The sequence below is a fragment of the Silurus meridionalis genome, chromosome 21 (assembly GCF_014805685.1).
Source record: "Silurus meridionalis isolate SWU-2019-XX chromosome 21, ASM1480568v1, whole genome shotgun sequence".
Classification (NCBI taxonomy): domain Eukaryota; kingdom Metazoa; phylum Chordata; class Actinopteri; order Siluriformes; family Siluridae; genus Silurus; species Silurus meridionalis.
Genome location: NC_060904.1, coordinates 3495520 through 3513107, shown reverse-complemented (window position 1 = coordinate 3513107; position 17588 = coordinate 3495520). Strand labels below are relative to the sequence as shown.

Below are 17588 nucleotides of genomic sequence, written 5' to 3'. Positions count from 1 at the left end.
TAACACGTTGGGGACAAAACATTCACTTGCTGCCTTCAATTTCTCGCCCACTAACAGGTGCCGCGATGACGAGATGATCAGTGTTTAACGTGTTGCTTTTGAAGTTCCGCAAATCAGACATTTAAATAATCATCATCAAAGGGATTTTTCTTTGTTTGGGTTTCCTTTTGATTTTCTTTTTTAGTGCATCCACGAAGAAACGGGAAAAGGCCTTGTTTTCCTGTAGGTTTATTCTGGAGTATTAGAGGAACAGTTTTAAAATAGTACTTTTTTCAGATTCTCTCTCTAAACTGAAAATTGAATGTAAAAAAAAACCTCGAAATGAGCGATTTTCAGTAATAATCTGTGCCTGGAATGAATCTAGTGCAGGTGATGTACAAGTGTATAAGTGATGTTTTTGAGAGACTGATTCAGTTCACTAGGGATGATTTAAGATCCTGTGTGAAATGTTATTTACATTTATAGCATTTATCCAGTGTGATCTTTATTTGTAGAGGAGCCCAGAAGCTGCATCTCGCTGGTGCTGGTAACTTTCCGATCAGAAATTCATCATAATTACCGCTGAGCTTCTGCTTTTCCGTATCATTCTAACGACATGCGGCAGCGGAAAAAAAAGGTTTGAGAAATAAAAAAATGTGGTTTGTATAAACAATGTGTAAAGCTATAAAAAAAAAAAAAAAAAAGTATATATATTTTCCCTGATATTTCTTGCTATAAAACTTTTTTCAAATGAGGGACAGGTATTTTTAAAATAAAAATATTATATATATATATATATATATATATATATATATATATATATATATATATATATATATATATATATATATGTATATATATATATGTATATATATATATATATATATATATGTATATATATATATGTATATATATATATATATATATATATATGTATATATATATATATATATATATATATATATATATATATATATATATATATATATATATATATATATATATATATATATTACTTTATATATATAAACTTTTTGGAAAGAAAAAATACCATAAAACTATTATCAGTGTTAATGAAGTAATTAAAGTATAATTATTAATACAATATTTAAAAACTTTAAAAATATAACCTCATAAAATAGTAAATTTTGCACAAAGCCACCGACAAGCTAATAATATAAATTCTGCATTGCACTCGATGAAAAAATAAGAAAGACGTCCAAAAGTATGTGCACCCCCGTCACACACCGAAGAGCTCGGTGTGGTAATGCCATGAAATTTTTATAAAACGTGTTTTTGTTTTGTGCCCTTAATAAGCACACACACTTCAACATCTCATCATCTTCAAGAAAAGCAGTGGCTGCTACAGAAAATATAAATATGACTATTAAAAGGCCACGGTTTGGGGATGAGATGTCCACCAGGCTCGTGGGTGTGATGACAGGGAGTTTGCATACTGTTGGCCATGCGCACACACTCTGTGTATGTGTTTAATGCTCCAAATACTCTGTATTCAGGTTTAAAACAAGTGGGCGTGGCTTAGGATTCCTCCTCCCCCTTATCCTGCTCTTGTAACAATTTTTTAAATGCATTATACACTGATAGCCAAAAGTATTAGGACACCTGCCTTTTTCAGCCATATGTGGCTCTTCTGTCTGGAGGCACATCATTGTGAAGGAGCATGACATTTTCCCGTCACTTGAACTGAAAGAGACAAACGTGTTCCAGCATGACGACGCCCCTTGTGCATGAAACATGGGTTGGAGTGGGAGATCTCCTGACATAAAGCTCCAACGATGTTGAACATCAGAGATACACAGAATCTTCCCAGAAGAGTGAAGGTGATTATAAGAGCAAATGGGGACTCGGTGTAGAACGTTAAAAAAAAAGCACACATGAATCTAATGGTCAGGTGTCCACAAACTTTTGGCCATACAGTGAGTCTTAAGTTGAGAATAAAAACTGTTTACTTAAAATTTGAAAGTCGGTTCGGCAGCTAGAAAAACGCGACTAGAACCCAAACTGGAAATTTCCCGGACGTGAAGCGGTGCGTGTAAACAGTAGCGGCGGTTGTGGACTTCCGGCGCTCAGGGCAGGGACAGAGCTTTGGCCAGTCGAATCCAGAACCAGGACTGTGTGCAGGGTCTGGTGTAGTCACACACTGTCAGGAAGCGCAGAATGCTGGGAAAAGGCCTCTTCATGGACTTGTAGACCACGGGAATGAGACGCTTGGTCCGAGCTCCTGTGATGTGGGGGAAAGATATGTAAAGGGTCAAAATTCTGCAGCACTGCAGCTACAGTGTGGTTCTACTGAGTGCAAAATTCTAATTCTTCAGCTTCTTCCCCAAACAATTCCAACAAAGTTGGAGACACAGAATTGTATAAGACGTCACTTGAACTAGGAGACTCCAAATCTGTTTTACTGCCAGCTCCATGAAGATATGCTTTACACGCGTTGGAGTGGAAGATCTCCTGCTATAGAACCCTATTGAACATGATGAATGTGACCACTGACTGAACCCCAGGCGTCCTCGCCTCACCTACATCTCTTTACCAACAGCTGATCCACAAAATCCGATGGAACATCTAACCAGAAGAGTGGAGGTTATTATAAGAGCGAATTGGGACTAAATGTGGAATTACGCAAAAAGAAAAAAAACACACACACACACCCACACACACACAGACACACACTTATGACCAGGTGTCCGCAAACTTTTGGCACTATAGTGTACATCATATGAGTATGGTGCAGGAATTGTGCAGCGTGTGCAGATAAACTTTCGCTGTAGTGTGTGTGTGTCTTTGTTTCATTCAAAATGATGCGATATTTCCATCCAGACCTGGGCAAAGGCTGAGGGCGAATTTAGTCTGGAAGTCACAAGCATCGCTGTCCAAGTAATCATCAGATATGACCACCACCATCCTCTTACACCTGGGGAAAAAGAAAATATCCGGATTTCTCCACATCTCGTATTTCATCTCATCTCATCTCATTCAATACACTACATGGCATCACTAAAGAAGAAAAAACACCAATATACAAATGATTGTAAATATATATACCCGCTTCCTCTAAACGTATTGTGCCGTACATAGATCTTGCACCAATACACACACACACACACACACCTTACATACATCCTGCCTAATATTTTACATTTATGCATATATATATACATAGTGTACTTGCTTATCAGCCTTTGCACATTTTTCACTGTAATAGTCTTTATATTTATTTACTGTAAATATTTTTACATATTTATCTGCACTTGTCAATTGCTACAATTTGCACTTCTGGTAGATACTAAACTGCATTCTGTTGCTGTGTCTCTGTACTATGCAATGACAAAGTTGTATGTATGTATATATGTGTATTATACGTGTATTGGGACACCTGCCCTTTCCTGCTATAGATATTTAGATGCGCTGTAGTAAAACTTTGCATTCACTTGAACTCCTTGAAGATCTGGTTTACATGCTTTGGAGAGGAAGATCTTGAGTGGCCTGCTATAGAGCTCTGATCTCATCCCTACTGAACACCTTTGGGATGCATGTGAACACTGACTGCACCCCAGGTGTCCTCACTCTACATCAGTACCTGCCTTCCATAAAAGTCTTGTGGCTGATGGACACAAATATCCATAAGCAAACTCCAAAATCTGGTGGAACATCTTCCCAGAAGAGTGGAGGTAATTATAAGAGTAAACTGGGACTAAATGTGGAATGCGATGTATAAAAATCACATACCGTACTCATGACCAGGTGACCCAAACTTTTGGCAATATAGTGTGTGTGTTATATATATAATTAATTGTAACGGAACTAATTTTATTGACGCGATTTCTACCGAAAAAGTATTTGTAATCACTAAACTTTTGTTCTGCACCAAGTCTCAAATCGAGCACCAAAATCCACCATGGTGCACACATCCGGCAATTAAAACCGTCCGTGTGGAAACAAGTTCCATTTACATCATTTAAAACATCATAATTACCTTAAAAAATTAACAAAAATCTTTTGTCCTCATGCTCCATGTTTAGTGTAAGGTGCATTTAGAACAGAAAAATGTGGTAACTTATTATTACTCATTAACAGATAACTCCTGACTATCATGCAATTAATCACGATTAAATATTTTAATCAATATTTCTAATCAATATATAATATATACACACAAGTATATCAATTATTTTTTGTGATATATTGTGTTTATTTACTTATTTTATTTTTCTGTATAAAATACTGATTATTATTATTATTATATTAATATTAAAAGCTTGGAGATGAAGCCTTGCCTTTTCTCGATAAGCTCGCTGGTGATGGTCCACACACACGTCCCGGGCAGGACGTCGCGGTCAAACACGCACAGCTTCAGGTTGTACTCGGTCTGTTCCAGCTGTCGAATCATCTCATGGACAAACTGGATGTCGCTCTGGCAGTAGCAAATGAAAGCGTTGAACATCTCCGGTATGTGACCTAAACACAAGATCACTGGTTTTTCTCTCGTTTCTATCGGAATTTCTGAATGACCACTTTTCCACTGATATCTAATCCTACCAACTTTCTATCCAGATTCAGGATGTGCATCTCCATAACTGAAGCCGATGCTATTCGCATCTCGATGCGTAGCAAACGAGACGTTACATTAAAGCTACAGATGAAGCAGACGCGATTTGATAATAAATCTGATGCTAAAACAATAAAAACGATGCACCTGGTGCAGCTGATGAACTAAAACTAGCTGTGAAACAAAAGGAGACAGAGCTGAAATCACACACCGTCGTTCACAGTGAGCCCTCGATCCAGCTGCCGGCTGTCCACCTCGGGAACCTGAACGGGAAGCTCCTTTTGCCTCTCTAAATATTTCCTGCAGTCGTCATCTGCACACACAACGAAAGACAGCGTTATAAACAGTGTTAAAACGCTAATTAGCGCTCGAGAACATGGCAGCCGTGGCAGGATCGTGAACATGTACGGGGTCTGTCCTTCTGCGTTATAAACATGTTATTAGGATATATTAAGACAAATACGTCTCAACTCAATCTGAGAGGTTCACAGCAATTATTGATCAGACAGTTGAAGCAGAACGGGCAGAAAAGAGACAAACGTCTCCCAGCCTCGTTTTTATCCTAGATTCCGGTTCTTAGCTGAAAGGAGTAGAACCTGATGTATTTTATAGCTTATCTGCTTTAAGCTCTAATGCATTGGGCTGTGAGATGCCTTTCTGCTCACCGTCTTTGTACAGAGTGCTCGACTTACCAATGTCTGAGTGTTTTTTTAAACAGTAAAAACAGACTGTACACAGACTGCTGTGCTTGTATGGAGGTGGTAGCTCTGTGGCTAAGACTTCTGATCAGAAGGTCATGAGTTTGAATCCCAGCATCACCACTGCCAATGCTGGGCCCCTGAGCAAGACATGCAGACCGAGACAGACAGATTGATAGAAAGACAGAGAGAGAGAGAGAAACAGCTATTCAGACAGAGACAGACAGATATGCAGACAGACAGACTGATTGATAAAAGATAAAAAAAAAAAAGACAGACAGACATGCAGACACAGACAGACAGACAAACATGCAGACAGATATGCAGACAGAGAAAGACAGATTAGTAGAAAGACAGACAGATATGCAGTAGACAGACTGATAAAAAAAAGACAGACAGACATGCAGACAGAGACAGACAGACAGACATGCGGGCAGAGAAAGACAGATTAATAGAGAGACAGACAGACAGATATGCAGATAGAGAAAGATTAATAGAGAGACAGACAGACAGATATGTACACAGAGACAGACAGACAGGCACAGAGAAACAGACAGACAGATATGCAGGCAGAGACAGACAGATTGATAGAAAGACCGACAGACAGAAAGACCGACAGTCAGACAGATATTCAGGCAGAGAGAGACAGATTAATAAAGAGACAGACAGACAGATATGCAGACAGAGACAGACAGACAGACAGACAGACAGAGACAGACAGATAGATAGAAAGATAGAGACAGACAGGCTAAAATGATATACAGATATGATAGCCAGAAATACAGACAGTCAAACAGATAGACAGACAGACAGCTCGATAGAAAGATAGACAGACAGACTTTTATCACCACTGGCCAGAACAGGTACACAACAGCAAAATGCAGTTTCACATCTATAAGAAGTGCAAATAGCAGCATTGTGCAAACTGTCAAATGCAGATAAATATGCAAATATATGCGCAGTGAACTCATTAATAGAATACCGGCAGTGAAAATGTGCAGCTGTTGAATAAGTGCAGTAAAATATATATGTATATAAAGATCTATGAGTAAAATGTGTAGGATGTGTCAAAGCCACAACATGTATTGAAAAATATAAGATATGAAAGTGTACAATATATAAAAGATGTACAAGTTCAATATACAGAAAATAAGATCAAATATGCTGTGAATTTATAGTTATATACAGTTAGACAGCGACGGCTCAGGGTGTTTCCAGGCCGTGAAAAAGCCTTTTGAGACATCAGTGTCCTATTGGTGTGGTGTAGAGTTCGGTAAGGTGACACTACCACTGATGTGTGTGTTTGATTTTTGCTGTTTTATGTCATGAAACCACAAGGCTGATTTTAGTTCAACGGTCATCAGTTTCCATACAGTACAAACTTGCTGAATCAGCTAAAAATAAGTAATTCATATAATAATAATAACAACAATAAAAGAAGAAGCAGCAGAAAAAGAAGGCGGCAGATAATAAAAACTCCATGTGCTTCCCTAAATAAACAATACGCACGTCCACATAGCACACGATTACACCCACAATAATCACATTTACACAACTGAATCTGTTTAGAGGTTTGCACTCAACTCTTAATACTGTGGCTCATTTTTTCATCTGATTGTTTGTTAGGATATAATTATGAGCCCCTGCCCAAGAAGAACTCTCCAGGAACCTGCACATTTATTTGCTTTTCCAGCGTCTTCCTTTTATTGTCTCTACAACTGTTTAATGCTTTCATTATTGGATGAAGGAATGGATGGAAGGATAAATGGATGGACGGATGGAGGGAAGAATGGAGGGAGGAAGGGATGGATAGATGAATTAAGAGTTAATTGGAGGGATAAATGGGTGAAAAATTGCTAGAGGGAGACCGGGATAGATGGGTGGAAGGGGGAGCGATTAATTGATATAAGCATATATATATATATATATATATATATATATATATATATATATATATACACACATATATACATACATATATACACACACACACTTGTATATAATTTTGCATAATATTTATATATAGTTGTATATAATTGTGTATTCTCTCTCTCTCTCTCTCTCTCTCTCTCTCTCTCTCTCTATATATATATATATATATATATATATATATATATATTTGTATACAAGTGTAGGTTCATATCCCATCTTCTTTCTAGTTCAGTGGTATATATATTTTACAGTGTACATTTATCTCACACACACACGCACACACACACACACACACACACACACACACACGCACGCACATTATTATATTGTATGATACTATTTGTATGTATATTTATTGTAGATAAATTTGCATGTCAGTAGAATAAAGAAATAATAGGAGACCTATAAGAGACTGCAGGTCTAAGATGATGTCCTTCCGGTCTGCCTGTTCCAGAAAAGACAGTAGTCTCCCCACCGTGGCCCCGCCTCGGGTCTGCCAGTCCTCCAGCAGCTTCTGCGTAGGGTTCTCCCTCTTCTCGTAGTTCTTGATCTCCAGGTAGGTGAACTCCATCTTCTCGGCGATTTCCGTCCAGTCCGCCGCCACTGTGTTGTTGGGGTTCAGATACAGAGCGAGTTTCTTCCTCACGCTATAGTTCAGAGCGATGGCTGGAATCGACTCATAGTCCACAGACGACGAGGAGGAAGATGAAGAAGATGGTGGTGGTGGTAGTGGTGATGAACTCGACGACATGACGAATTCGCTTTGTCCTATTATTCTTTCCTAATGATTCAATCAGAACTCATTTCACACCGCACGCGCGAGCACTGGAGCTCCGTCTCACCTGTCACACTGTAGAAGTTTCTTTCAGGAAACAGGAAACTGAAAGTCATAGACAGCAACAGTGTCACGTGCCATGAAACAGCCAATCACACGCCGAGCTGAACCGATTCTTTTTTAATACCCGGAAGTAAATTCGCATCTCCTGCATTTTGAGGCGTTTTATTTGCAATTTACTTTGTAATTACATTTTTTTTTATTCCTTTGTCATATATGAAAGGTGGAGGAAAAGGTATTAGACTAAATATCTAACAATAAAATAAAATCTGTTCCTTTTTAATCTGGTGCGACTAATGTTAACGCCCATAAGTCTTTTCCAGGAAGTAAACTTTCCCTTTTATATATATATATATATATATATATATATATATATATATATATATATATATATATATACACATTAAGATATAATAAATAGAACATAGAAACATCAATCAGTAAATCAATCGATTTATTGATTCATTGTATATTCTTATCAATCAATCAATCAATCAACCAATCAGTTGTCGGTTCCAGGAAGTAAACTTCTTTTAATGTTTTTTAATAATAATAATATTATTATTATTATTATTGCCAAAACATTGATTGATTATTACATACATTTAAATACATACATTGATTGATTGATTGACTATTGATTGATTGTTGCCAGGTTAACAAAAAACAACACTAATAAATTTTATGACTTTTTATGACTACACAAGGGATGAAAATACAGTAGATATAGAGTTTTCATTGCATTCGAATAAACAAAACTTTGGATAGGTTTCATATACATTTGTAGATCGGCTTTGAATAAAAAGAAAATAAACAGAGTATGTGTATGTGCTCATGTATGTGAAATTTAGATAGTTATGGAATACTGTTTGTAAAGAAAGAAAGAAAGAAAGAAAGACTATTTTCTTGTTCTATGTCAGCTCAAATCAACCATGACCTTACCAACCCTGATCATACAACCATGACTTTACATTTCTGGCTTTTATTCGTTTGTTCCTGTGGGTCTCAATTTTATCTTTTGAAAATGCAAGATTTCTTTTTTTTTCGGGTTAGGCTCCTGTAAAACTCCTCATTAGCCTGTCATTAAAAAACACGTCATTAGACTGGTCGAATAAAAACACCAAACCACAGGTAAAATATGCAAACTCAGACAGCACAGGGTAAGAGTGGGATTCAATCCCCCACCTCGATGCATTCAAATGTATTTCTCCATTACAGTGACTTATATTTGTTTATTTAAATGGATTTGAATTAGTTGACGCTTAATACAATTTTTATTGAACCCAATTCATGAAGCACCAAGTGGTTTACTTTGAATCGCAGCTCATACACAAGTTTCCTACAATACACAATTGTACACAACAATGTTCTTTAACAAGTGTTAACTAGTGGAAATGCAGGCCTGAGGTCGAAACATCATGCAGGTTTTCCTCAAAATGATGCAGAAAAAGAAGAAGAAAAAGATTCTTTTGTTCTTTTTTAAAAAAAATGTATTTTCCTTTAGTTCACATTCTGTACAGGAATAAACTCCATAATTTACATGCTCGGGCTGTTCTCCTTTCTTGTAAATAGAGGCCAGAAATAAGCTACCACAACTCTCACTTCTCATTTATGAGACAAACCTGTCTGCAAAGAGACAGAGAGGGAAAAAGAGAGAGAGAAAGAGGGAGATCTAATTTTACACATACATACCTAATTGCTAAAAAAAAAATCGATCTTTCTTTCAAATACACAACATCAAGGTTTAAATCATTAAAGACAATCGAAGGGGGACATTCTAAAATGCTTAACGTGAAAAATGCTTAACGTGGCTTAATGCGATAAGACGGCGTTTTTAAAAGACCAAATGCAGGGAGCACATTTATAATAAAACCTACTATGTACAGACAAGCAGATGAGTCCAGAATAAGAACAGGTTTAATTACGAGTTAAACTTTTTTCTCCCATAGAAAACTGCTAAGGCAAAAGGCTTAAAGTGGCTTAATAAAACAATTAAAAGACAACGTTTTTACCACCACAGGTATCATTAGCCAACAGGGTACCAGTGGAAATTGGCCAAAAGAAGGAGAAGAAGAGGAGGAAGTGTAGGAGAGTGGAGGTTCGGGTTGGTATTTTAATTGTTGGTACTATGACTGGTAAAGTAAGAGAGTTGATATGATGGAGAGGAGAAAGGTAGATATGTTGTGTGTTCAGGTGAACAAGTGGAAAGGAAGTAAGACCAGGAACACTGGAGGTGGGTTTAAACTGTTCTTTCATGGTGTGAAGAGAGTTTTTGATAGAGTGGTGACTGTGAAGCTGGAAGTTGAAGAGGTGATGATAAATGTCATCAGTACCTATGCTGCACAATTGGGTTGTAAAATGAAGGAGAAGGAAAAATTCTGGAGTGAGTTAGATAAAGTGGTAGAAGGTGTACTTAGGGAAAGAAAGATGGGGGATTGGAGCAGACTTCAAAGGGCATGTGTTAGAAGGAAACAGAGGTGATGAGGAGGTGATGTGTAGGTATGACTTTAAGGAGAGGAATGTGGAAGGTATATGGGGTATATCGGTAGGAGAATGCTGAGGATGGAGCCACCAGGAAGAAGGAAAAGAGGAAGTTCAAGGAGAAGGTTTATGGATGTGGTGAGGGAAGACATGCAGGTAGTTGGTTTAAAAGAGGAAGATATAGAGGAACCCTGGGAGCTCTGTATTGATGTGCAAGGTGACTATTTTGAAGGTAAAAGTCTGTGAACGTAGATACTCGAGCTTGTCTCAAAATCTTTTTATACCACCTCCTATAGTATGGCTGGGAAAAATCAGATTCATCATGTAAGAATGTATAGACATAACACAATAAGACATAATTGTGTAAAGATATTTAAGGCATTTTATGCATGTGACCATAAACTCAATAATAAAGAAGTGGAATCAGTGAAAAAGAGCCACAAGAAAGCCAAGAGTACGAATATATGATCTGAGTGGTGAACATCTCTGAGGGAGGTGGGAAAAATCCCTTTTCAGCTGAAGTATTAGGTTTACTTTTTTTTTTTTAGTCATGAGAGTCCAAGATTTCTTCTTTATACTGCTCAAATTTCCCCCTCTGATACTCACGACTTTACTACAACGTACAGTATATCACAGGATTAATCAACTGACCTGTAACAGCATGCTGTCCAACACAACAGAAAGACATTGTATTATATTATCCAGCTTATTATTTAAAACCTGCTTTCTCTTTACTCACCTGAAACTTTCCTGATAATATTGTCTGGACGTCCTTGTTGGTTATAAACAAGAAAAGCTGCAATTCAGCTAAATGAATCACCACCATCTTCTGACCAATCAGATTCAAGAATTCACAAGGAAATGATTCGGGGGGGAATTTGGGAAAGCGTACCATGTCAGTCTTTTTTTTTATGGTCTTTCATGGTTTTTGAGAGACATGTGTATGTTTATTTGTTTCTATGTAAAAAAAATTGGCAAAATTTAGAGCATGAAGATTTGCTTTGACCAAACAAATATATAAAAGTTCAGATGTTCCACTTTGTTTTCATAGAAAAATCCTCCCTTAGCAGGAATAACAGCTTTATAATCAGTTCCTTTCTCCAAATATTCAGCTGAAATACTTTTCAAAGGCGTTCTTTACTAGTTGGAGATTTCTTTTCTTGTGATCCAGTTCATCCCAGAGCAGTTCAATAGGATTTAGGTGCGGTGACTAAGCAGGCCTGTTCCATGATAAACAACACTCCCGCCGACTATTTCCTCTCTAAATAACGCTTACAGAGTTCGGACCTACGCTTCGGCTCATTGTCTTGTTGTACGGTGAAGTCGGTTCCAATGAGACAGAATTGCATGGAGTTGACGTATGGAACGGTTGCCATGTTGGTTCCTCTCACCCAAAATAAGTCTCCAAACTTCCCTGCTCCAAAACAAGCCCAAAACTTTAAGCTTTCACCTCCATGTTTGACTGTGGGGGTAAGACAGTCTGCTAATATCTTTACTTCTGTTCTCCGTCTTAAACAAGTTCTTCTTAGAGACAAAAATGTCCATATTCACTGTCCAATTTTCCCTAGTTTGCTGCCTAGAAACTAAACAAGCATGCATGTGTTTCAAAAACCACAAAAGACTCCACACTATTGGAGAGGCGCTATATATCTCTAAGGGAAGTGGAAAACATCTTAAAAAGCGTTATGCGAAGTTCAATAAATGACTCACCACTACTTCAAAACTTTTCCTTTATTTTATTTCAATGTACAAAATCACTTTTAGAATAAATGTGTTCTGGGTTTTATCATAAAGGCAATAGTTTACTCTTCTATCGCCTCTTTCAAAAACCTCGGAGGTCATTTCATCATGTACTCAGCAAAAAAACAACAATCCAGCTCTACAAGTTTTCAGTAATATCGTGAATAAAGTATTTGGAATATAATAAAAACATCTTGTTAAAAAAACAAAAAAAAGTGCAGTACAATCTGTACAGTGCTTACAGAAAACCTACACCCTTTAAATCAAGTTCGGATCGGATTTTCTGGTGGTGTACGTGACAGATCTTTAACACTGTTTTCTAAAGCAAACCTCAACTTGTACGGTTATTTTGTCTCGGCGTGTGTAAGGCACAGACGTGTGCGCTAGTGATGCTGTATGGCATCGGAGTATCTGGGGTTTCTTTTTAAATAAATGTGCTTCTACATCAGCAAGATATATTTTAGAAAATTATTTCTATGCAATGGATTTGGCTGCTTGTCTGGGTTTAGCTCTGCCCCCAAGAAAAATCTAATACAGTAAAAAGAAATCAGATCATGCCACTGTTACATAAGAAGTTCATATAAGTTCCTGGTTGGTTTGGGGAGGAAACCAAATTTTGCCGATGCTGTGTTTTATTTTCTTTTATCTATGTAATGGATTTGGATAGTTTTGATTTAAAGTTTAAATTTTCTGGCCTTAGCCCCGCCTCCAACCCCCAAAATTTCAATCGTATCAAATTTGCCATTATTATTTAAAAACTACCTACTAAAAAGAAAACTATGTATATAGAGTTTCAGCACATCGGGTTGGGGTTTGATTCAGGGATAAGACGTCTTGCTAATGCTTTCATTGCAACTGGAACTGACCTCAAAATTCTGATTTCTATCTAATGGATTAGAAGAATTTTGTTAAAGTTTTTCTGGCCTTAGCACCGCCCTCAAACCTCTAAAAATCAGATCTGCCTCTATTACTCAGGAAGTTGCTATAGAGAAAGAGAATTCAGTAGGAATACAGAATTTCAGCACAGGGTTTGAGGGTTGGTTTGGGGAGGAGGTGAAGTCATGCTAATGTTTTTAATTACAATTTTACCTCACAAACAATACGAGGTGAAAGTATACCTCATAAAAATATATAATGTTTAGAATTCATATTTCTATTCAATGGATTTGAAAAATATTTATTACAAGTTTGCATTTGTCCTATCTGTATGTCAAATCTGACTTACTAGGAAGTTCATCTACAAAAAGAAAACCCGTTATTTCTGTATAGTTCAGCACAGGGGCACTGGATAGTTAGAGATTGTTTTATGTTTTCATTTCAGTTGTAATTTACCTCACAGGCAACGCCTCTAAAAACGTACTGTACAAACTGCTGCTATCATTTTGCGAACGAATTCCCACGACAGATTTAACCTTAAAGAACATTTACGCTAAATTTCCTGAACATCAATCTGAGGCATTTATGATTCTAAAAAGGTGTGTAGCTTCCTGTAAGCGCTGCACTTACAATACAATCTTTATCACCTTAACAAGTCTGTATGTCAAAAATACAGCATCACACACGATTTTTAACAAGTATTCAACAATAATTGTGGTCATTTCCATTAAAAAAAAGGTCCTATGGAGAAGGCACGAGTCGTGGTGATCGATAAACTCAAGGAAGTTCGTGTTTCTGTATAGAAAATATAAATCTGTTCATCACAAAACACTGAAGGCGGAATCTTCATTCGAGGATTTCATTTCAAGCGAAGTATTTTTTTCTCAAATTCTGTGAAAGGAGTTGTGTGAACGTTTTATGCGAATCTCATTTGGACGAGTTTAAAACATAAAAACCCGAGCGTAAAGATCGAGGTGAAGGCAGTGATTTAGGGGTCCAAGCACTTCACAATCGATCGTGAAATCAAGTCTTTTTTATCTTCTTTTTTTTAAACCAGGTAATAGACTTGGTAATAACAATCAATAGAACGATAACAGCATCATTTGGTCTTATTTGGAACCACAGGTTGCATCCTATAGCACTGCATATGAACTATTACAGTAAAAAGTATGACGAAAAAAAAAAGAAAAAGTATAAACACGTAACCTCCACATACTGTATAGCTGCATACTGTAAGTAGAATGTGCTCTTTGGTTGTTTCGGGTGATCAAGAATACACTCGGGTCTAAATAACCAGCTGAACCTGTGGAGAATGTCGATCATACAGGCAGCGTTCTTCTGTACTATTGCTTCGAAGCCAGATTTTCTTTTTTAAAACAATACAAACAGCAGGATATTGAAGAGAAAAAAAAACTCTGACACGTACTATATTTAGAAAAATAAGTTTCTTTCAGATCTCTGATTATCCGTCAAAATTGTGAAGAGACGCGTAATAAAGACGCGAAAAACGTCATACAATGAAAGAATTCCGATTGCTGAAAGCGCAGTGTGGACTCTCAGGGAAGAGGATTTCCTATGGATTTACCACTTCGGTGGTTTGTACAAGTGCGGCGCTGTGGCAGCATTTCTTTCTTTCTTTCTTTCTTTCTTTCCTTCTTCTTTTTTTTGACTTTGGTTAGATTCTAACCATCACACAGTGAGCTTGAGAAGAAAATGACTCAAAGTGTAGCTTACCGGATCGAGTCGCTCCCGGATGCGATGCCGGTGTGGAATCCGAAAGAGGTCAGTCCAGATGAATTTCTGACCCCAGAATTAGGGGCAATTGGGTGAAAAAAGGAAAAGGGGGTCATTTGGATTTGGGTTTTTCATGGCTGAGAGCCCTCTCATGTTGCACCATATATTCAAACGAGTCCTCTGATATTTTTTCGAAGGAATCTCTACATATTTACTGCTCTATTATGGGTGTGTGTGTGTGTGTGTGTTTCACTTAAAAAAAAAACCAACAGAACTGTTCACTCAAATCTCACTTATAATTGCTAAAAAAAATTTTTTATCACAAATTGTAAATGTATTTAATTCGTATTCTTACTAGAATATGGAGAATAATGTACGCTTCTGCACAATTACGTCTCTTTAGAATTGCTTCATTCAATTGCATTGCAATTCCGATTTACTTATTTTTTTTAGGGGTCAATATTTAAAAACGAGCTAAAATACTTTCCGACGAGGGCTTTTATTTATCTTAAGATTAAATGTCCAATTTACATTAGATTTCTCTTGTATTTTTTCTGACGCTAATATAATTATACATAAATGTTTTTTTTTGTAAATTTTTAAAACCCCTTTATTATTAATTTGCCATTAATTATGATCGGAGGTGCAACAGATCGCAGTTTGGCGTTTGGAGCGGCGGATTAATTGCTTGTTTTTTTGTAACTTGGCGATTAATCTATGTTTTTCGACGATCGCAGAAGGAAAGACGTTTTTCTCTCTGCTTATTAAGTCATTTCGCAGCAGAGCAGTCATGTGGTTCACGTGAATTCACGTGAATGGGAGGAGGAGCAGAACAGCTTGAAAAGCCGTCCGTATCATTCAAATCGCGTGCATTGGAGCAGTTCCTTGCTGTGATTTTTCTTAAAATAAATGCAAAACAGATTAGATTTGTCTCCTCCCCTTTTTTTGTTGTTGTTGCCGATCCCCAAAAACGATCCGATCCACGACTCCAGAACCGTAATCTGATCCGAACTGTGAGTTTTGTGATCTGTTGCACCACTAGTTATGATGCTGCCTGATTAGTTCATATTTTTTGAAAGATATCTGTGTGGAAATTTACTGTGCATTTTCTTCTTTTAATGGGAGATTAAACTGTTTTTTTTCTTTCTCAGCACACGAAAATGGATCCGAAGTACTATTCGGACGGAATTTGTTTTCCCGTGAAGGTATGGGTTACGACCGATTCACAGCGGATAGATCGGAGATGCACACATGATTGCTACATACACTTTTTCCCATACATTCGGATTGCTCTGTACGTGGTAAGTGCTAGTCGAAGGGGGCGGAGCTACGGGTCGCATTGACGGACCGGTCAATTCGGACAAACTATAATTAAACATTGTAAACACAATGGCCAAAAGTATTGGGACATCCGACTTTCCCAGCCATATGTGCTTCTTTCCCAAACGGTTTCCAAAAACTTGTACATGACGTCTTTAGGTGCGGCAACATGACATTTACCCCTCCTATGGAACTAGGAGACCCTAAACCTGTTGTGCATGTTTACTGCACCCCAGGCCTCCTCACCTCACCTGCATCAGTGCTAATTTTTTACCAAACGCCCTTGGGAACGAATCTCACACAGAAATCTTCACAAAATCTAGCGGAACATCTTAGACGAGTGGAGCTTATTAGAAGAGCAATTGGAGACTAAATGTGGAATGTTTAAATATGAGCATACGAATCTTAAGCGCAAATGTCCACAAACTTTCGGCCATAGAGTTAACATATAGTAATATAGTAATATATTAAATCTCCGTGTAACACGATCCAGATGGAGGAAAAAAAAATACTCCTGATCGGATATCGATCCAATCCTGATGTATATTGCTGAGGAAGCTGCAGGACGGGAGACGGCCCAGACGTGGCTCTCGATCGGTCTCTGAGATTTGAACTCATCAGCCATTATCACTAACTAATGACTAAGAGGGTCCGGTCCGGTCCCGTTCTTCCATGGCGGATGAAACCGGACGAGTTTGGTTTAAAAAACATCAAATAAAAAAACGAATCCAATCTCAGAACCTTCCCCGTGTGTGTTATTGGTGCGATGCCAATAACATTAATGTCACTGTTAATGTGTGTAAATGTCCTTGTAAACAACAGTCTCTTAGTGCCATGCCGGGGTGTGTGTGTGTGTGTGTGTGTGTGTGTGTGTGTGAGATACACAGCCCTTGCTAATGAATCAGGTTTTTTCGGATAGGGCTGGAGCGGGTGCCAGTCCCCCCCCCCCAGTCCAAGGCAGGATTGCGATTGTTACAGGGCAGATCAGGAGTGGACCGGCACAGGGGGTGTCTCTGGGCATCTCAGGCTCGGAAGCAAATCAGAAGCTGCCCTGGACGAACGGGTGGCTGAGCAGCACCTCGGCTGTGGGGCGCCATTTCTCCTCCACAAAGACCTGTCGTAGGAAATCCCGGCACGCGTCCGATACGCCCTCGGGCAGGTTGGGCTTAGTGGGCTGAGTGGCGATTTTAAAGATGGCCGCCATCGCTTCGTATTCGGCCCACGGCGGCTTCTGGGTGAGCATCTCCACCACCGTGCAGGCCACACTCCTGAGAGGAAACAGAAATTCAGAGAATTTGGACTAAAAGCGTGCAGCATTAGGTTTATATCTTTTTTGCTCCTCTGCTTGACTGTTTATTATAAGCATAATGAATGCATATTAATGCGCATTCATGCATATTAATGCGGTGTTCATTCTTATTCA

The 17588-nt window shown here is 38.0% G+C and overlaps 2 protein-coding genes across 3 annotated transcripts in view; both read right to left on the bottom strand.

Moving 5' to 3' along the window:
* Positions 1-1040: 1040 nt before the first annotated feature.
* Positions 1041-8122, bottom strand: myd88 (MYD88 innate immune signal transduction adaptor). Its single transcript, XM_046834080.1, has 5 exons — positions 7582-8122; positions 4761-4862; positions 4278-4458; positions 2823-2914; positions 1041-2221 (listed from the first exon to the last, which is right to left on the bottom strand). Exons 1-5 carry the CDS (start codon positions 7928-7930, stop codon positions 2067-2069), a joined length of 879 nt encoding a protein of 292 aa, XP_046690036.1. The 5' UTR covers positions 7931-8122; the 3' UTR covers positions 1041-2066.
* A 4086-nt stretch (positions 8123-12208) lies between these two features.
* The window catches only part of map3k22 (mitogen-activated protein kinase kinase kinase 22), a 51862-nt gene continuing 46482 nt past the window's right edge, over positions 12209-17588 (bottom strand). For both annotated transcript variants that reach the window (XM_046834078.1, XM_046834079.1), the window contains exon 18: positions 12209-17433. In XM_046834078.1, the coding sequence (XP_046690034.1) occupies positions 17205-17433 (229 nt within the window). In that variant the 3' untranslated portion in view covers positions 12209-17204. The remainder of the gene's footprint in view (positions 17434-17588) is intronic.